Below are 21,541 nucleotides of genomic sequence, written 5' to 3' on the forward strand. Positions count from 1 at the left end.
TGAAATTCACGACGAATCAAAGGGACTGAAGTACCCTTCAAGAAAACAGCCCAAGTTTGCGACCCCAGCATTGCAAAGGACATAAAGGGACACTTATTTGCAAATCACTGAATGACTAACACTAAATTCACATTCACTTCTGCTGAGAAAGACCTCTGTTTCCCCGTTCAGATATTTACGCTCAAAGGGCAACTCCCACTCTTCTTTAATATAGCTGTCACCCAGTCACTAACTGCCCACAGAAAGAGGTTTCAAGCATTTTGAAAAATGAAAGGCGGAAATGGCCAGATTTATAATGGCATGTTCAAGCCATACTGTTGATAGACTTTCTGCAACCGTGAAAGGCAACTTTTCTATATGAAGCATGATGAAACTCGCTTCCCTTTTAGCCATTGTCTGCTGATCCCTAGGTAAATTAAATGCAGCAAACAAGTCAGTACTGTTAATGTATTTCCACGGAACATGGCAGCCATTCTTCAGAATCTGTGGTATCCAACCTAACTGTATGATGGAACACAGCTTACTTTGTCCATAATGTAGAAGAGACATGTCATTCTGAATGATGTTAATTGCAGATTACACTATATTATTCAGGGTGTATATTCTGTTGGACAGAGTACTCATGCCATTATCGACAACAGCTAAAGCCTTTTCCAAATGTTCTTTATCTTTCTGCCTTAAAGGCTCAGCTGGTTCCATTTGAGAAAACTTCCAGATCTCATTGTATATGGCATACAGGAATCATTTACAGCATGGCTTCCTGGGACTTAACAAGAAATCTTGTAAGTCAATGTCTTCAGATAGCATATTAAGATGTTCTTCAACTGCCGCTAAGGTTTTAGTCTGTAACAATTGTTGGCACAGTTTACCCACACTGTATGTGGTAACTATACCCAAGTGTTGCCCCAAGAGAAAGCAAGGGCCCGGCCGGCTAATCTTGAAGCCTCCAGAAGAATTAATAAAATGCGCCTGACACCCATTTGTGTCTATTGGCCACAATAACCACCTGCCGGGACTGGAAAGTGAAGAATTATAGGTACCAGCCCGAACCTTTGCATCTAATTCTTCCTCTGTGATATCTAAGAAGGATTGCCAATTGGTAAATTTGGCTGGTGCGGGGATACTGGGCACATTCATTTCCTTTATTTTTGCTACCCCTAAGCAGGATGTCTGCTGAACTGTGTCATTTAAAAATATAATTAGAAACAGGAATAACGCAGGCTCTAAACAAAGCTTCCCTATCCTGAATTTGCCAATCTTGTGATCCCCATTCACTTTTTACATCAATAGTGTTCTTCCAGTATTTGTATCCTTCAACTGCAAGTGAGGAAACAAAGGAATCTGAATAGATCAATTTAATATTTGTTAGCAAAATCTTCCTCATTTTATAAGGTGGTATCGTGAAGTACTATGATTCTGCATTTCTAATGTCATGACCAGAAAACTATGCAAATGTATCTGAATAATGCTTTGGGCTCCCCACAGGTGGAGTTGAACAGTGTTCCCACTGTGTGTAATTAAATACTGATCGGTCTCTTGTTGCTCAGTGCAGGTAGTCATGTCCCCAATTATTATCATGCAATATTTCCTCATAATTGTTTGTGTTAGTACATACATCATCACTTTCAAATACAGTATGATTTTGCAGCTCAGCAAGCACTGAATCAACTGTTTGAACATTCCAGTCATCAGAAACATCAGGTGTAATTACATCAAACATTGAAATTTTAAATACATATGGAATTTGAATGACCTCAGTAGGCCTGTGTATATCAAATGGAACTTTATTCCAAACAATCCCATCTGGAATTGGTACCGCTGAAATATTCACAAGTGACAGGTCTCTTTGGACCTTATGTGAGGAAAGATATGGAATTATAACTTCATCCACTGGCTCAACAGAAGAGTGTTCAAGAAGATCATTATCATTTATCAAGATATATTAAACAGTCACAAAACCAATCCTTAACAGAAAGGCAAGCAATGTCAGAAATATCCACAGATAATTCCATGGACAAACTACGTAGTTATTTTTCAGCCATATGCACAGCTACGTGTCTTTGAAACATTTTCAGTAGCAGGTGAGGATAAAGTCGAAGAAAAGTCATCAAGGTCGATGAAATAACCAGAAGCAGTCTCTGCAAACACAGGAGCCGCTGCATTACTGCTGAATGGATCCACTTAGCATGGAGTTTCATAGTAGACAATGTTTTCTGTTTGTGTTGAGTTAGACTCAAAGACAGCCACATCTTGGACAGTTGTTGGTGAAGTGGTAACAGGAATCAGCAAAAGCTCATTTTCTGCCCTCCCCATGCTCGAGGAAGTCATTTGTAGCATTGTTGTACATGCAGGTGTAGTCAGAAGAGTTGTTGTTTCTTCTTTGAAGAGATATGTTCTGTTGGGTAGTGAGAGAAGACCCAGAACTACCCAAAGGACCTCTGGGTCTACTGTGAAGGATCGGCCACATGGTATAATTTGATGTCGATGGAGACAAATCTGTTTCCTTTTAAGCCTGGCAGCGGTGGTAAGATGATTGTTCTGGTGCCTTATATTCCCAGGACTGGGGCTCTGTAGGATGGGCCGAATTCCTTCTTCACAGCAATCTTCTCAAGAACCAGATCTCCGACTTTAGGAATGCAGCCTGAAGAAGTTGTTGGCAAATCCCTTGTTCCTAAGGTGGCAGCATTATCACGAAAATGCTGCAGCTCCTTTAAGACAGTGAGACATTCATTTATGTCAAAAGGTGTATCTGCTGCCACCAAACCAGGGCCATCTAGATCTGGGACATACATAGGTATCCCAAAGAGGACCTCGTAAGGAGTGCGTCCTCCAAAGGGCTGTCTTCGCAGTTTATTCAGTGCTCTCTGGACCCCATATAGGTGATAAAGCCAACTGCGGCCTGAATGTAATACTCTAGCTGTTAAGGACTGCTTTAGATCTCGATTCCTCCTCTCCACGACCAAATTACCCTTGGGATGGTAGGGTGAGGAGTAATGTAGTTCAATACCCATCGTCCTCATGGTGTCCCTGAATGCCTTAGATGCAAAGGTAGGGCCCTGGTCCGAATGGAATGCTGCAACCGCATATGTACCAATAAAGATCAGCAAGTCTTTTATAAGAGTTCCATTGTCAGCCGACCGCTATGGCCATACCCACAGGAATCTAGAACAAGAATCTACAGCTACTGAGATGTGTTTGTATGCACCATCAGGTTAGTAAGGGTCCACAATGGTCTAGGTACACACACCATAGTGGCCTACAGGGCACTAAGAGGGACGTCTGCTGTGGGCATTTGATATCTGAACCCTCTATTTGCTGGCAAATGTCACAGCAAAGAACATATTGCTTGGTCTGTTTGTACAGAAGCATTTCTGTAAGAGTATTATTGTGGTCGCAACACCAGCATGAGTGGACGGTAGTTTGATGAGATCTAACATCTGATCTTCGTTGGGGATCACTCGATCTTCAACACCAGGAATTCTTGCAAAGGCAACATTCTGTGCACTGATGTGGTATGAATATTTTGTAGGGTATGCTTTTGGGAGAGGCTTTCCTTCAGCCGAAGCTTTCACGGCAGCCACAATTTCATTATTCAATCTTATGTGAGAATGAGTCACTGCACAAACAGAAGCCATAGCTACTGCGGATTTGGCCGCTTCATCAACCAATCTGTTGCCAATAATGTGTACTCCTACACATTGGTGGCCTAATGTATGGACTACATGAGCATTAGGTAGCTTATACTTAAGATCAGTCACACTTTCCCACAGAGTCCTATTTTATGGTGTTTCCCTTTGAGTTTCTGAACCCATTCAACCGCCAATGATTGAGATAATCATCGTAGGACTGGACACAGTAGTACAAATAGAACAATCAATGTGAGTTGGTCTGCAGCCATATGCTCTAGCACTAAGATAAAGGCTTTAAGGCTGAGCTGTGCAGTCCCCCAGGTCTGTGTGCAGGTATTGTGAGGGTGGAACATACCATCCTTCATCACTCTACTCACGGCTGAGCAAGCAGCTGAGTATTGATGTCTGGCCCCGGGGTAACAAAAATAATGCGTTTCACCTGGACAAGTGGCCTCTCCTTGATGACAGCCATCTGTACTGAAGTTAGAATTTTTTCTGTGGGTGCAAAGCGTTGTTCTGCATTGGAATATAAATGTGATTTATGTGCTATGGGCACCGTGTTGCCTTCATTAAAGGTGACATAAGTGAACCCATTTACATCAGCAATTATTCTGATGACCAAATTTGCTTTGTTATAACGGGTGTGTAAGTGTTTTGCTTGTAGCATGTCTTGCTGCAATCCTCTAAGGATGCACATGTGTTCAACAGTCCAGTGTCTGCTTGAGAAATCTGGGCGTATTAAGCCATACAGTGACTTGATGGGCCATGCATAGTCAGGAATTTACGTTCTGACAAAATTGAAGAAACCAAGTAAGGACTGCAGTTTCTTGATAGTCTTTGATGGTTGGAGTTGAGCATATTTTTCTAAAAACTGTGGGGCAGGCTCTTGCCCTTGTTTGATAGCTCATATCCCAGGAACAATACACTGAGAAAAGCTATTCTAGTTTTCTTAAAATTGCATTTGTAGCCAAGGACTGTGAATCCTAGCATGATTCAATCAACCTTGGCAAGGTGAATGTTGAGGTTGTTACCTGTGAGATATATATCATCCACATAGGACAACGCCTCACAGTGAATATCATACAATATTGATTTTACATGAGCTGAGAACAGGCCTGGGATTTTCCTATTGCCTTGGGGCAAACAACAGAAGTGTTTTTGTGAGCCAAACGAGAATGCACTCAGGTCCAGACTTTCGTGTGCTAAGTTTTGGCAGAAAAAAACGGAGATATCCAAGGTTTTTTTGTATTTTTTGCGCACTATGTTGTTGATTAGTGCAGTGCTGTGTGAGTTTAGAATTGCATGTGTGCCTGTGTGTGACTGTTTAAGTGTCTGTAATGTAAGACTATTCTATATGAATGGCCAGGGTTTGCAACAGGGAATAACGGGTTATTCATTTCAGAGACACAGGGCTCAATTACACCCTGGTACTGTTGATGGAGGATCTCCCTCACCAGAGCTTTAGCTTCATGTTTAACAGGTGTAGGAGGCTGGTCTGGCTTATAGTGGGTACCTAGTGGTACTTACACCTTGTGCCAAGTCCAGTTATCCCTTATTACTAGATTAGAAGTGTTCTAGCTATAGCAGAGCATCTTAGGCTGAACTAGGAGACATGCAAAGCTCCTACTATACCACTTATATCATGTAGCACTATTATCATAAGAAAACACAATACTCAGAGTTACTTAAAATAAAGGTACTTTATTTTAGTGACAATATGCCAAAAGTATCTCAAAGGATATACTCCCTTAGGAGGTAAGTAATATACACAAAATATACACACAAACCAAAATCAGGTAAGTAAACAGTTCGAAAAGTAGTGCAAACACTGTAGGACACAATAGAAAGCAATAGGAGACAATAGGCCTAGTGGCAACACAAACCATATACTCCAAAAGTGCAATGCGAACCACGAGTGGACCCCAGGCTTAGTGTAGTATGTAGAGGGTCACTGGGAGTGTAAGAAAACACTAAGGGTGTCCAAGATACCCCACTCCAAGACCCTGAAAAGTAGGAGTAAAGTTACCCTACTACCCCAGAAAGACAGTAGAGTCGAGATAAGGGATTCTGCAAAGTCAACAACTGACTGCAGAGCCCTGAAGACGGATTCCTGGACCTGAGGACCTGCAAAGGAAGGGGCCCAAGTCCAAGAGTCAGGCAAGTGTCCGGGGGGGGGGGGGAAAGCCCACTAAACCCTGGATGAAGGTGCAAAAGGGCTGCCTCTGGGTGGAAGAAGCCAAAGATTCTGCAACAAGAGAAGGTGCCAGGAACTTCTCCTTTGGTCAGAAGATGTCCCACAGAGTGCTGGAGGATGCAGAGTTGTTTCCACGCAGAAAGACCACAAACAAGCCTTACTAGCTGCAAGAGTCGCGGTTGAAGGTTTTGGGTGCTGCCAGAGCCCAGGAAGGACCAGGAGGTCGCCCCTTGGAGGAGGAGACGGAGAGGGCACTCAGCAACACAGAGAGCCCACACAGAAGCAGGCGTTCAGAAGATCTGAGCATGGCGGTCGTCTCAGCACAACAAAAGGGGGTCCCACGGAGTCGTAGTCCAACTCAGCGAGTTGGGCAATGTAGGACGGAGTGCTGGGGACCTGGGCTATGCTGTGCACGAAGGAAGTCTTGCAGAAGTGCACAGAAGCCCTAGCAGCTGCAGTTCACGCAGTACACAGAATTACTGTCTGTCGTGGAGAGGCAAGGACTTACCTCCACCAAATGTGGACAGAAGGGCCACTGGACTGTCGAAGACACTTGGACCCAGCTCCCGTGTTCCAGGGACCATGCTCAGCAAGATGAGAGGGGACCCAGAGGACCGGTGATGCAGAAATTTGGTGCCTGCGTTAGCAGGGGGAAGATTCCGTCGACCCACAGGACATTTCTTCTTGGCTTCCAGTGCAGGGTGAAGGCAGACAGCCATCAGCGCATGCACCACCAGGAAACAGTTGAGAAAGCCAGCAGGAAGAGGTGCTACAATGTTGCTGGTAGTCTTCTTGCTACTTTGTTGTGGTTTTGCAGGCGTCCTGGAGCAGTCAACGGTCAATGCTTGGCAGAAGTCGAAGAGAGAAGTGCAGAGGAACTCTGGTGAGCTCTTGCATTCGTTATCTTATGAGAAACCCACAGGAGAGACCCTAAATAGCCCTCAGAGGAGGATGGGCTACAGAGAGAGGTAAGCACCTATCAGGAGGGGTCTCTGATGTCACCTGCTGGCACTGGCCACTCAGAGGTCTCTATTGTGCCCTCACACCTCTGCATTCAAGATGGCAGAGGCTTGGGACACACTGGAGGAGCTCTGGGCCCCTCCCCTGGGGAGGTGCTGGTCAGGGGAGTTCTCACTCCCCTTTCCTTTGTCCAGTCTCGCGCCAGAGCAGGGCTGGGGGAATCCCTGAGCCGGTGTAGACTGGCTTATGCAAGAAGGGCACCATCTGTGCCCTTCAAAGCATTTCCAGAGGCCAGGAGAGGCTACTCCTCTCAGGCCCTTAACACCTATTTCCAAAGGGAGAGGGTGTAAAACACCCTCTCTCAGAGGAAATCCTTTGTTCTGCCTTCCTGGGACTGGGCTGCCCCGGCCCCAGGGGGTCAGAAACCTATCGTCTGAGGGTTGGCAGCAGCAGTAGCTGCAGATAAAACCCCAGAGAGTTAGTTTGGCAGTACCCGAGCTCTATGCTGGAGCCCCGGGGATGCATGGAATTGTTCCCCCCAATACCAGAATGGTATTGGGGTGACAATTCCATGATCCTAGACATGTTACATGGCCATGTTCGGAGTTACCATGGTGACGCTACATATAGGTATTGACCTATATGTAGTGCACACGTGTAATGGTGTCCCCGCATTCACAAAGTCCGGGGAAATTGCCCTGAACAATGTGGGGGCACCTTGGCTAGTGCCAGGGTGCCCTTACACTAAGTAACGTAGCACCCAACCTTCACTAGGTGAAGGTTAGACATATAGGTGACTTATAAGTTACTTAAGTGCAGTGTAAAATGGCTGTGAAATAACGTGGACGTTATTTCACTCAGGCTGCAGTGGCAGGCCTGTGTAAGAATTGTCAGAGCTCCCTATGGGTGGCAAAAGAAATGCTGCAGCCCATAGGGATCTCCTGGAACCCCAATACCCTTGGAACCTAGGTACCATATACTAGGGAATTATAAGGGTTTTCCAGTGTGCCAATCAGAATTGGTAAAATTAGTCACTAGCCTGCAGTGACAATTTTAAAAGCAGAGAGAGCATAAACACTGAGGTTCTGGTTAGCAGAGCCTCAGTGATACAGTTAGGCACCACACAGGGAACACATACAGGGCCTTCAAAGCATTTCCAGAGGCCAGGAGAGGCTACTCCTCTCAGGCCCTTAACACCTATTTCCAAAGGGAGAGGGTGTAAAACACCCTCTCTCAGAGGAAATCCTTTGTTCTGCCTTCCTGGGACTGGGCTGCCCCGGCCCCAGGGGGTCAGAAACCTATCGTCTGAGGGTTGGCAGCAGCAGTAGCTGCAGATAAAACCCCAGAGAGTTAGTTTGGCAGTACCCGAGCTCTATGCTGGAGCCCCGGGGATGCATGGAATTGTTCCCCCCAATACCAGAATGGTATTGGGGTGACAATTCCATGATCCTAGACATGTTACATGGCCATGTTCGGAGTTACCATGGTGACGCTACATATAGGTATTGACCTATATGTAGTGCACACGTGTAATGGTGTCCCCGCATTCACAAAGTCCGGGGAAATTGCCCTGAACAATGTGGGGGCACCTTGGCTAGTGCCAGGGTGCCCTTACACTAAGTAACGTAGCACCCAACCTTCACTAGGTGAAGGTTAGACATATAGGTGACTTATAAGTTACTTAAGTGCAGTGTAAAATGGCTGTGAAATAACGTGGACGTTATTTCACTCAGGCTGCAGTGGCAGGCCTGTGTAAGAATTGTCAGAGCTCCCTATGGGTGGCAAAAGAAATGCTGCAGCCCATAGGGATCTCCTGGAACCCCAATACCCTTGGTACCTAGGTACCATATACTAGGGAATTATAAGGGTTTTCCAGTGTGCCAATCAGAATTGGTAAAATTAGTCACTAGCCTGCAGTGACAATTTTAAAAGCAGAGAGAGCATAAACACTGAGGTTCTGGTTAGCAGAGCCTCAGTGATACAGTTAGGCACCACACAGGGAACACATACAGGGCATATTTTATGAGCACTGGGTTCCTGGCTAGCAAAAAAAGCAAAAACAAACATACATACAAATAAAAAAATGGGGGTAACATGCGCGGCAAGATGGTATTTTTGCTACCACAGGATATTGGGGCTGAGGCTGGGGTGTAGACCTAATTGGTATTACAATGTAAGGAGAATCCATATTCCAACCTAAAGGGCTGCAGTATATCGCAGGGTGCCCACGCTAAAGCCCAGTTGACAGCATAGGCTTGTTTTACCACCTCTGGAAGAAGATCAGAGAAAGAAGGTAAAACGACATACTTCCTATGTGGAAGCTTACGGATGTGTTAGGGGGCAGTCTCTTTCAGCTAATAAGATATTGCAAGTAAGTTCATTTCAGAATATTATACTAATAGTGCGCTCTATACCTCCTTCAATTTGGATGTTTAAATCGTAAGCCCTATCGGGTGGGAGAACCGCCTGTCCAGTCTTGACTGTAAAAAAGTCACTAGTTGCTGTCGCATCCAGATGATCTTTCAGACCCTGACGACATACTGTGACTTCTGCCGCTCTGTCCAACAGGGCCACTGCCCACGATGTTTATCTGTTATAGCTGCCACCTTTTTCTTTTTAACTGTGGCTTTTGTTGTGGGGATTTGTATTCTTTCTTGTCTGAAGACTGCTGTAAGTCTTTCTTCTGTTTCACATAGTCCGTACGTTGCTCTGACCAGCCCACTCTCTCGCTACGTCTATCCTGTGCATTCTGAAAAGAACGAGAGGGACGTAATCAGCATATATGTCAAGAGCATTTATATTTTCTCTATTTCTGAGATTCTCTCTCCTTTCGGAGTTCTTCGGGTGTGGAGAGGCTGCTTTCTCACATCGTCTCTCTTTATTTTGTCTTTGTTTATTCCAGCGCTTTTTAGAACCATCCTGTGCTTGTTTGGTACCTTCCTTAGACGGGTTACTCTAAATTTCAGGCTTTTTTGGCATGGCTCCCAAACTATCCAGCCCTGTACTAGTATAGGTGTAGGTACCAGAAACTATTTTCAGTAGCTGTTTCTCCTGTTCCAAGTGTGGAATCTCTTGGAGCTGCTCGTGTATAGCCAGTGCTGCCACTCCCCCTTTAATATTAGTGAGTATTATTGAGGAAACTGTGTCGTAGTTACACATTAATTTCATCCCCAAGTCTAGGGCTGGTGCACCCCGTGTTCGTTCTAAATTTGTTTCAACACCTCCGGTAAATTAGCAAGTGTCATGGTACCATATGTGGTAGTGTATCTTGCAGGGAAGACTGTACCCCATGTGCTACAGTCATTCACTGGGGGAACCATTCTGAATGGCAAGCACATTGTGAGAATTCTATGTTTCTTCTGTGTTCCCATATGGGGAAAACAGCTTCCAGCTGATTCGTTTTCTGGGCTATCCAGAAAGGAATGTCTTCTCATTCCGTGGGCACGTTGCCCATGACAGAATGTACAGTTTGTAGATTAATTCCAGTTAAGGCCAACTGGTATCCAGCGTGTGCTGGTGGTGCTTGACACGTTGGTGTTGTCTTCAATGTTCGCATTACTGTGAAAAAAAAGCCTCTTTTTGAGATGGTTAGCCCACTTTTTGTCTGATGTTTGCTACAGCCTTGAGGTTGTAATGCTCAGGGCTCCTGCTAACCAGGTTTCCTGGGCCAGAGCTCTTTCCCTAAAACTGTTGTGATGCATTGTTACACCCTTAACTACCACTATAAGTGCCTAGTAAATTGGTACCTAGGTACCCAGGGCATGGAGTACTATGGGTAGGCCCCTAAGGGCAGCAGCACTGGTGGTGCCACCCTCTAGGGACACGCATCCAGATGAACCCAGCAATGCCGTTACAGGCTCAGTGTTAAAACACAAACTCAACATGGCGCACTGCCTGTGTGTCCTGTCCACCATACACTGAATTTACTATGGATAAGACACCCCTCTGGGAGGCCTTACAGCCCTAGGGCAGGGTGCACCATATTATATGTGAGGGCATAACTGCATGACCAATATGTCCCCAATGTGTCCCTGCGAACCTGGGACATGGTGAGTGAAAAGAGCAACTAATTTAGTACATGTGCTGGACACTGGTCAACACGAGTTTCCCAGCACCGTGACGGCCACTCTGAACCCTGGGTTGTTTGGTATCAAACAACTCAGAATGATAAATCCAAACTGGTACCAGTATTGGATTTATCCCTAAATATACCCAGGGGGTCACCTTAGAGATGCCCCTAGCAAAAGCCTACTACTCTGGCATGGTTGCTGACTTGTTCTTCCAGCCACCTTAGAGATGCCCCTAGCAAAAGCTAACTACCCTGGCATGGTTGCTGACTGGTTCTATCCAGCCTGCCACCTTCAGACAGCCAATATAGAAACCTTGGGGGAGAGCCCGGTCTCTTTGGTTTGTAAAACAATGTCCTTCCTGGGTGGAGGAGCGAACACCTCCTCCATCAGGAATGTGCACTTCCCTGCTAAGGGCTTGCCGCCTTTAAAACTCGACCCCAGACCTGCTGCTAGCAGCAGATGGTCATTCCCTGTGCAAACTCCCACTTCTGGCGGGAGCAAAGGCGGGAAACCACACAAAGGATAGGAGGAGTGGCCCCACCTGGCATGCACCACCCCTAAGGTGTTGCCTGCAAGCTGGACACTCCATTTAATGTTCCTCCATCTTGGATGGAAGGAAAATAGCCAATCAGGTTTAGGGAAGTGACCCTTTCCACAGGAAGTGGTCACTATTGTGGGTGTGGCCACCCAAAGATAAGTGTCACACTGGGCACCATCAGGTATCTCCTAAAGCGCCCACTAAATTCAGTATTTAGTGGGCATCACTAGACCAAGAAATCAGATTTGAAGGACACAAAGAAGCCCAGCACAAAGAAGATCCAAGGCAAGAGATCTGTGGATCTGCTGCACAAAGAAAAGGCACTAAACCCTGTCTGCTGCACTCAGGACTTGACTGAGGAGATGCTGGACAACTGGACTGACTTCAAGAAATCCAGAGGACCTCTAGGCTTCACAGATCGCCCAAGAACTCCCTCCAGAGTGGAGGTACCACTCTGCAACAACCAAACAGCCACTCAGTGAAGCTCACTTCACTGATCGGCAGCTAACTCCCGAACCAGAAGTCGCAGCCAGACCTGATGACACATCGACGACCACAGGAACAAACTCAGTAAGTGTGCCAAGTTTGGTGGCACTGTGCCCTCAAGTGGCCGGACTGTACCAATAACCTGGGTACTGGTCACCTGACATCAGAGACCAGGAAAATCAGCTTGCCCAGAGCTGAAAAAGGACCAGGAGGAACCCCATGTCGAGGGACTTCAGGAACACCCTGGACCTCCCACCAGAATGCCCCCATTGTCCTGCCAGCAACCCTTAAAGAGACTTATCTCCAGATCCAAAGGGCATCTTTGCTCACAGCTCCTGGATCACCAATTCACTCTGCACCTGGCTACCCTATGCCCTGCAACAAAGAACTTGCTGTGCACTAAAGGTCCCTCACCCCTCGCAAAATCGACACTCCAAGGAGACCCCAAGGAAACACCTCTAAACCTATCTGTGCAGTGCTTTTCCAAGTGGTCCCCCCCGGGTCCTGCACCAGCTCCAGAGACTTTTCCCAGCTGATCTCGCTGGAACTGGGAGCCGCCCAAACTTCTCCAGTTGGCACAGTGTGCCCACCGATGACCTGGACCAACCTGCAAAAGGAGAACTTGATAACTAAACTTTACGATTTTATATGTATTTTTAAAGGTGACTTTCCATTGATTCCTATTGTGCGTAATTACGCATAGAAATACTATAGAGAGCTAGGTGTGTTAAATCTAATCTGCCAGTACCATGTCCATGAGAAGAGCCCCCTAACTCTTGTTACCTTGGAATGAGGTCCCTAGATCAGAATCTGTGGGGACAGCGATGTGTAGCATAGATAGCGTTGATGGCATCTGGTAGGAGTCCCTCTGATAACCTTGTCTGCGGGAGATGTATTTATGCAGATCTTGTAGGACCTCTGATGCAGGTATGTTGTCAAACAATAGATAAGAAGGCATTCTTGGAGCTGCAATTATATAAACAATTCCCTCCAAAAGTACATTATATTCCTGTCACAAGTAAGTGGGAAAGGGACATGATGTGAATACCTATGTATATCACTTGTCTTTGACGCTGATAGTGACGCCTTCACAGAGTGGCACTGATAATGTGAAATCAAAACATCCTCCTAACTATAAACATAGCAGTCATCGTGGAAGAAATAATTAAATAAATGTGCTACAACAGAGCAGGCTAAGTAGGTTAAAAGTCACTAGGTGACAGGGACACATGCCTGCAGGCCAGAAGGCTAAGCGAACTCCTGATTCGAGTGCCGGTGCCCAAAGCTCTCCTTTGAAACACGCGGCTGCTGCAATTAAATGTGCGAGCACCAAATACTGAGGCAGCGTAATCCTAAAGCCATCCAGAGCCCCTTTAAACTATTTACAGCCACTCCCGCCTCCGACAGCTCATTCTTGTAGCTTTCTGCTTTCTCCCTTTGTGACGCCCTTTTCATTTTTATGTTCCTTCGTCTTTCTCAAATGTGACTTTTGCTCGCAGTAAATGTATGAGGTAGAAAAATAAGTGCCGCCCTCAAAAATAAGTACTGGTGCACCACATTGGAAGCCAATGGCTCAAAATAAGCACTGCCTGATTCCCATGAAAACTAAATGGAATCCACCACAACCCCTATGTTAACATATTCCTAAAAAAAACAAATTGCTAGTAGATTAAATTAACTACACAAGATTAGATGGTCAACAGGTCAAAATCAAGCACACAAAATCCTGGTGACACCGAACAGCAGAATGTATTCCAAATGCATCCATTCTATTTCTTCTGCCCAAAGAATAACGAGCACTTACCATCAAGCAAGGACCATGACCTCACAGGATTCTGAGCTTGAGCAGTGTGAGGCTGTGACTGCTGCAACTTTGCAATGGTCGGGGGACCAGGAGGCCCTTGGTTGCTGCTCATGGAGTATGGGTACCTCTGCTCCCAGAAGGCATTCTGCAGTCTGAAGATCACGGAAAGGGGTATTGGCTTCTTCTGCTTTTGAAGGCCACCTTGAGGACTTGAAGGTGGAATGGGGATCCTTGAGATAGGCTGCTGGGAGGACTGCCAGTTTCTGGGCAGAGTACCCGGGACAGCCCCTGGGTGGGATCTCCATACACTGGGGTCAATCCGCCTGTCACCTGTGGTGGGGTTGTATTTGTAGTTTCTAGGTAGCGTGGAAAAACTGTTCTGTCCATAAAGATCATCCTAAACAGAAAAATAATGGATTATAGTATGGAAAATAATCACCTAACCAAACCCCAAGGCATAATTCACAACTTCAGGACTAAGTGCTACTAGTTTAATTCACAAAACCCTTAAATGGAGCTCAGGGTTCTAATCGCCTTGCTCATCACGTGCACTACTTCCTAAGCAGTATCTGTTTTGAGAAGCAGAAACAAGAGTGTACATCTATAAATGTCCGGTTCTGCATCATGGCAATTATAAGCTGCTGCCATGGGTGAAACCAGTAAGGGGGCAGTGGAGGAACCACCTCAAGAACATCTAGCATGGCACCTTTGTTTAAGGATCTGCACGTTCCTTCATCCGCCCAACAACTGCAGACTCAAGCTAAAGTGTTCCTGGTGGTAAAAAAAACAAAAACATCAAGGCATCTCGGGAGGAAGGAGAAGTTACAAAGCATGTCATTAATGGGCTACTCTTGTGATGTTTTATCATTCGTTTTTAGCAAATGGCACAAGTATTACCAGAATGAAGCAGTTGTGAATTATGACTAGTATTTCGAGATCACAAAAGGTTCAGAGTGTGGTCAACAGTTTTTCACCAAGAACACAACCAGCTACAAAAAATGTAATTTGTAACAGGTGCTAGCACATATTTAAAAGGAAATTGATCAACTCTGGCCCTAAATATTTTAAAGGCAAACTTTCCAGATATCATCCAACAAAGAACGTGGGTTCGGATGCCTAGAATTAATGAACAATTCCACATACCAACTTTGGAGGTTTAAGTGACAGATTATTTGCTATTTTCGGCGCTAAAATATGCAAAACATTGTGCTACAGATTTTATGTTCACATTTAAAAACATGACTATGAAGAGATTGCATTTGTAGCATGAAAGATCATGCTTATTTACGGCAAGAGTGGATAGCACTTTAGGAGGGGCACCTTACATAGAAGGTAGATATTGTAAGTAAACAAATATGGTGGGTTCTATAGTTTACAACTACGTCAATTATTTTTTAAACTTCAGAACTTTTACTCTGTGTGTACTTCTATTTGTTATACTGCTATTTGATTGTACACTTGTCGTTCCAATTGCCTTTTCAAACCTTAGTAATGTTATGGTAACTTAAGGAGATGTTTGTTCACATATATTTTTGGACAATTCCCTCGGATCGCCAGACACTGGTTTCTGTGTGCACCTAACAAAATGCATAACACCTTTTTCACTTATAGAGGCTTTTTGTGCAAGCACACCCAATATTTGCAGCTGTTTTCCTATGACATCTACGCTGCCAGCTGGGCCTTTCCATCCACACATCTTAATTTCATTTGCTTAGGTTTTCTATACTCCAACCACGATAGCGCCCTCGCCGTCTCCCAGACGAGGCCTAGAAAGATAGTAAAAGCTAATCAGCAATTTCCCCAAAGAAATTACACTCTTCCCATGGCTGAGAAGTAACGGGAAGCGATAACTGGGAAGTAATGGGGTACTCACACCTACAAGCCCCAATTAACGCTAAACACCTGGCCAGAGAACTGCAGATTACAGTTCTGATATAGAACGGCATAATTTTCGACTTTCAAAACAATAAAACAAGAGTAGCCCGTTATGCCTTACCTTGGAGTGGCTTAACAACTTTTCATCTGAAAACACAGGAAAATGTTTTTTGCCCAACCGCCCACACCCCGGAGCACATAGGATCGAAGGAGCGACTCTCTCTCCCCAACAAACATCAACCACTGACCTTGTTGGATACCGGTGCTCCATCGAGACTGGATTCTCTCCATGGACCAGAAACAGGCACGGTTTGAGCGCGGAAGCTGGTGTTAGGGTCACCACCTGCAGAGTAAAAGTTATGAGATGGGGGGAAACGTGTCTTCGGCCACGGACCAGCAATATCCCAGACATACAAAACCCCTGCTAACAGACAGCTGGCTAGGATCGCTGCGCCCAATTTATCGGTAGCGTGTCTGCATGGGGGTGAAAACTTCGCACTTGTATAGCGCACTACTCACCCGTTAGGGTCTCAAGGCACTGTACGCATACCGCTATGGAACCCCTCCTGGCTTTTCCCTGTGAGGTGCCCACTCCTGAGCACCCCCAGGGTGAAGCCAGGCATCCAAGCGCTGTTGGAGCCGTTGTGGAGATTAAGCAAGCTATTGCCCAGAGTTACAGAGTGGGACCCATTAATTAGATTAGGCACAGAGGCGAGAATTATCTGGTCCAAGGGAACTGAGCCCAAGACATGCCGAGGCAGGACTTGAACCCTGGTCCTTAGCCGGATCTCTGCTTCAGGGTCTGCCACTCTAACAAGTGTGGGGTGGCACGACGAGGAAGGGAAGGGTTGGGGACAGTGCTTAATTTGTAAATAAAAAGGTGCTGGTGCTCAAAGCCCTCTTCTTAAACACGCAGCTGCTGTAATTGAATGTGTGAAAATGGAATACTGAGACGCCGTAATCCTGAAGCGATCTCGGCCTCTTCAATCCATATGAAGCCACTCCCTGCCCCTTCAGCTCACTCTTGCAGCTTTCTACTTTCTCCCTTTGTGACGCTTTTTAGTTTTTCCCTTCATCCATCTTTCCCATGTGTGTCTTTTGCTTGCAGCAAATGCTTGATGCAGAAGAATAAGCCCAGGGCCTCAGAAATAAGTGCCGGTGCTCAGCACCGGACACAACAAGCACAAATTAAGCACTGGTTGGGAAGCGTCATACATCACATGGAATAATAATGTGCAATCCGTTCAATTTGACCTTCCTCCAAAAAAGATATGTCCGTATTAAAGCACGACAGTCGAATAAGAAAGAGTCCTGCCAGTAGTGCCCAGTTACGTCCAGAGGACTCAGTACGATTTAGCTTCATCTCACTCCCTGTCATTGCTGAGTGCTCTTACGAGTGCTACAGAATAGTTTAGGTGAGTCAAAGAAGGCTAGAGCCAAACCTGGGTTTGGCAAAGCTTGAGCTCCTCTTGGACACTTGCTCCCAAAACAAGGGTCGCTTTAAATGTGGTTTCTGCTTCAGGGGTGTAACGAAGTGCCCTGCTACCCCAGCAGCGCCAGGGAGTCCAGAGTCCTTCGTGGGGCTCCCAACAACCCTTCGGCAGGCCCTATTCAGCCCATGGCCAATAAATATCTTTGACATATGGGAGGCTAAGGGGTCCTCTCACAAAATTCTGCAGGGGATTCCTAATTTTGAGTTAGGACACTGATCTGTTTTTCAACCATGCTTTAACCTCATGAGCTAGGAATTTAAGACAAAGCATTAACTTTTGTTGTGAAATTTAAGAGAGAAACAAATACCCATCTAGAAGCTGATTTGACCAATATAAAATCAGAACAAAACTGGGATCAATCCTAATTTCCCTGATTTTTCAGATTGTGTCTAACTAGACTATTATGTATATAGTTTTACACCCTTGATAAACTCCACTAAAAAAATGTCCAGAGACTTTCATTTTTGATTTGTATTTTTGCATTATTAGAGAAGTAATTTAGCTTGGGTAGACATTGCTAATCCAGACCAATATGTTCTGAACTAAATTTTTAAAAATGGCAGATGTGTTGTAGTGGTGATGTAGTATTTCAGGAACAATGAGACCTATTTACTTGATTTTGGTGTAGAAACACAGGTTTTGGGGGTCAAGTAGTCTTATAGAGACGGAAAATAACTTCTTGGAGCAACCCTTCTATCATTTTCCAAAATGGCAGCTCTATAATGATGTTCTTTGCCCATCATATTGGTAATTTAATATTGTTTTTGTTTCAGGTTTTCCATTGATTCAAATATGTAAACAAGAGCAAAGCAGGTGGTGGCAGAGAATCTTTACCTTCTGACAATGTTGCTAACTACAAAATCTGAGGACTCCTTCAACAAAGAAAAATTTGTCATATGTCAAACTAATTCGAAAGAAAAGCTAACCGACTGCAGCTGGACAGAAGAATTCAAGATGCTGCAGAAATACGGCAAGACAAGTTGACAAAAGACTGAAACTGAGGGGTGAAGAGGATCAAATATTTTATTATTGTAAAAACAAGTGCTACAAATTGTATACAATAGAAAAAGCCTGATAAAAATTGTCAAAAAAAGCAGAAACCAGTGAATCACAAGAATCAGAGTCTTCTAAGAAAACAACACCAGCCAAATCCAATGTCTATCCACTTAGAAAATCGATGGCTACCTCTCGTCCACCTCCAACAACTGATCAGAAAGCAGAGGATCTTCAATGTGTTATCTGTAGTTTAGCCAGAAAAAAGTCAAAGGGATAGACGAAAGAACAAAGTACATGTTTTTATCTGCCACTAGTTTCTTCCAAGATGAAGTTTTCGGCTGAGTAGCTGATTCAAACAGTGAGGTGAATGTATTTGCAGCAAATTTGAATCCCCTCCTGAACTGCATGTGTGCATACATTCCAAAATAGGAATGTACAATGAGCTACCAGCAGCAACATAACCGCAGCCTTCAGTTAAGTTTGCACACTCTGAAAAAAAAAAAGTTTTAAAGCTACTCGAGTGCTGGCTAAGGGTTCACACTTAGTGAGATCAGAGAAATAATGCTAACATTGATGAAACTGTATTGATCCATAATAATTAAATTATGATTTTTGTGGCAAGAACATACAACAAAATTCTTTTTCATCAGTCTAACAAAAAAGAATGAGCCACTTATGGTTTTATCAGCTGCTTTGACTCCTGAAGTTCTTGTTGCCAAAATAAGATCAATGGGTGAGTTAAAATCAGCAGGAACCATTTTAAGAAACGTCCTGAAAGACTTGGATTTTGGACTTAATGCTAAATGTTGTGATGCCCCAGAGTTTCGCCAATCATGGGAGTCAACAAGAATGCCTGATGTTGTCTTAACATTTTTTACATCATTGTTTAATATCAGCAAAGCAAAACTGTTACAAACTAAAGTTCTTGAGTTTGGAACAGAAGACGACAACATTAATGATGGTTTTGAAGATATAAGCGAAGAAGTAGAAGACAATCCCATGAAATGACAAGGCTTATGCTATGCAAATGTACTGTCTTTTCCAAATCATGTTTGATGAATTACATCACGGCAAAAAGAAAACTACGCTACACATGTTAACTGCCCACGCAATCTATGACAAGTGCAAAAGCAGAGAGCTTATTTCTTCAATGAATAGGACTAGTGTATAAACAAGTTATAATGACAAAGTATGGAGCAGGAACCTGTTAGAAGCTCATGCTGTAAACTCTTGTGAATCCGGTAGCACACCACTTCCAAGCCACTTGACCAGGAAAGGATTTACAATTGCTGCTCTTGATACTTTTGATTTAGAAGACAGCTCTTTTTTTGCCTGGAACATCCTGCACACAATACTGCCACTGTGCTTTTTCAAGACTGTACCAATTAAGTAGCTGCGGGATAACAAGCTGTGTAAACTGTAGGCATAAACAAAGCTGCAAACGTATAAACCAACTGCCTTGCCGGCTTGAGCAAAATCATCAACACATCCCAGTCTACCAGAAAGTTTGAAAGTGGCTGAGGACATAGATCTTCTACTTGATGCTGCAGTCCACAAAGCTGATTTAACTGAATTTATCATATTGCTTATTCAGTGTGGACTGAACGATGAAGAAAAGCCAGTTCCTTTGTGGGCTGGAATTCATGCTCTGATCTCCTAGAATACCGTTCCTTTGAAGAAGGTTGGGTTTTTACAAGTAATGCCATCTCCAGTCAAACTATGCACCAATATACATAGCTCAAAACAAATTCCAAAATGTGCATGCTCAGCTTGAAGATCAGCCTATCCTGCCAATTTTCTGTGATGGTGTTTTCTGTACTGTAGCGGACATTCCTATGAGCAATCCAATAGAATTTGATCATATTTATCCAATGATGGGTGTTTTCCACTGGACAGAAGTTGTGTTGCGGTGTGCTGGACGTTATCTCAGTGGATGTGGCATAGACGAGGCACTTACGGAGGATGAAATCTTTGGAAATAGTCCAGTCAGTATTGCGAAGAACTTAGTATATTTGTTCGTTGCAAGTTATGCTCCCCATATCTGAGGCTATAAAAACATTACGTTGGAATGCTTTCTGAACAAGAATGAAATTAGGTTTTGCATATCTTATCTCAGAAGTGAACAAGGCACAGAATGCACTTCATTCAGAAGACATAATGCAAAGCCAGGCAATGTTCAATACAGTCAGTTCAAAATCAGAAACCCAAGTTCGTAGGGTTTGACAAGAAGAACAATCAGAACTTTGCAAGTAATGGGGAAATGTTTTACTCATCATAACTCTTGCGAAAAACTTGGTACATGCTGACCTGGAAGGTGATTGGGACTGCATAAACTGAGATATAGGTCCTGGTATTTAGAAAGAGGGAAGAAGCTAGAGGTGGAAAAACCATACCTCTACAGGCTAGAGGTGAAAAACCATACCTCTACAAATAATTAATCCAAAGACTTTTTGTGGTGAAAGAGACAGGGAATGTTCAATGCTGTGGCTCCAGATTTAAAACTGGAACAGATGATCATAGAAAAGCTCCAAGGGAATTGTTGGTCAGACACGTAAAAGTGAAAATGCTGTTTATTGGCAGCTAGTTTATAGTGAAGTCCTTTTTTATTTGAAATGGTTTCAGAGCAATAACAAATTCAAAATTAATGGACCATCATGAAACTGTTTCTCACCACAAACCTGTGGGAAAGAGAGGGGATCATTTTAATGAACATGTTGACAGTCTTCTTCATTTCATGCAGCAGCAAGGAAACCCATTTGAAATGACTGAGCCTGTGACTACACAACTTTGTGACCAAACAATATGCAAATAACAATAAAAAAAAGACACGCCAAGTAGATGTCTTGGAACACAGATCAAAACTAAAAGCAGAACTGAAGCAGGAGAGATTTGTATTGAAAGAGAAAAAGCTGTTTGACATAATCACTAAATCTAAACTTCCATGCTTTAATTGCCAGAGCAAGAGTTTCGTCCAACCACACACTATGAGAAAGGTTACAAAAAACAACTTTTACAAGCACACAGAGAGATGAATGTAGCAAAAGAAAGAGGTGAATTTATCACGAACATTCTGTCAAATTATCTTCTTCCATCCAACGCATTATTTGATGGAGATGCTGCAACCAAACCAGTGAAGCACAAAGTCGTACAAGAGCGTGACAAAAACTTTCATCTGAAGAATTTCAATTTGAAAAGGTGTCGTCATTGAAAGCCACTGTTGTCGGGAACTATATGTCACAACTGCGAATGGTCAAGATTTCATCCATTCACAACTTCGGAGAGGTCACTTAGCTGTAAGATTACAGCTATCAAAGTCAGTATGCACCTTGCAAAAACTGCACATTGTCTTTGACAGTTTTCTTGAACTATATGTCAAAGAATGTGAGAGAATCAGACAAATGTTTACAAGTGAAACAACTGACCATGCCTGTATCAAAAATGTGACACCTATACATGGTTAACTTGATAAATTCGGTCATCAACATCGAACAAAATG

General features: G+C 44.1%; 1 protein-coding gene across 23 annotated transcripts in view; it reads right to left on the minus strand.

Moving 5' to 3' along the window:
* PPP1R13L (protein phosphatase 1 regulatory subunit 13 like) overlaps window positions 1–21,541 on the minus strand; it is a 680,831-nt gene that overhangs the window by 87,738 nt on the left and 571,552 nt on the right. For all 23 annotated transcript variants that reach the window (XM_069207788.1, XM_069207780.1, XM_069207769.1 and 20 more), the window contains 2 exons: window positions 15,805–15,899; window positions 13,682–14,078 (listed from right to left, as the gene is read on the minus strand). In XM_069207788.1, the coding sequence (XP_069063889.1) occupies window positions 13,682–14,078; window positions 15,805–15,899 (492 nt within the window). The remainder of the gene's footprint in view (window positions 1–13,681; window positions 14,079–15,804; window positions 15,900–21,541) is intronic.

Source organism: Pleurodeles waltl, chromosome 9, assembly GCF_031143425.1.
Source record: "Pleurodeles waltl isolate 20211129_DDA chromosome 9, aPleWal1.hap1.20221129, whole genome shotgun sequence".
In the NCBI taxonomy this organism is placed as follows: Eukaryota; Metazoa; Chordata; class Amphibia; order Caudata; family Salamandridae; genus Pleurodeles; species Pleurodeles waltl.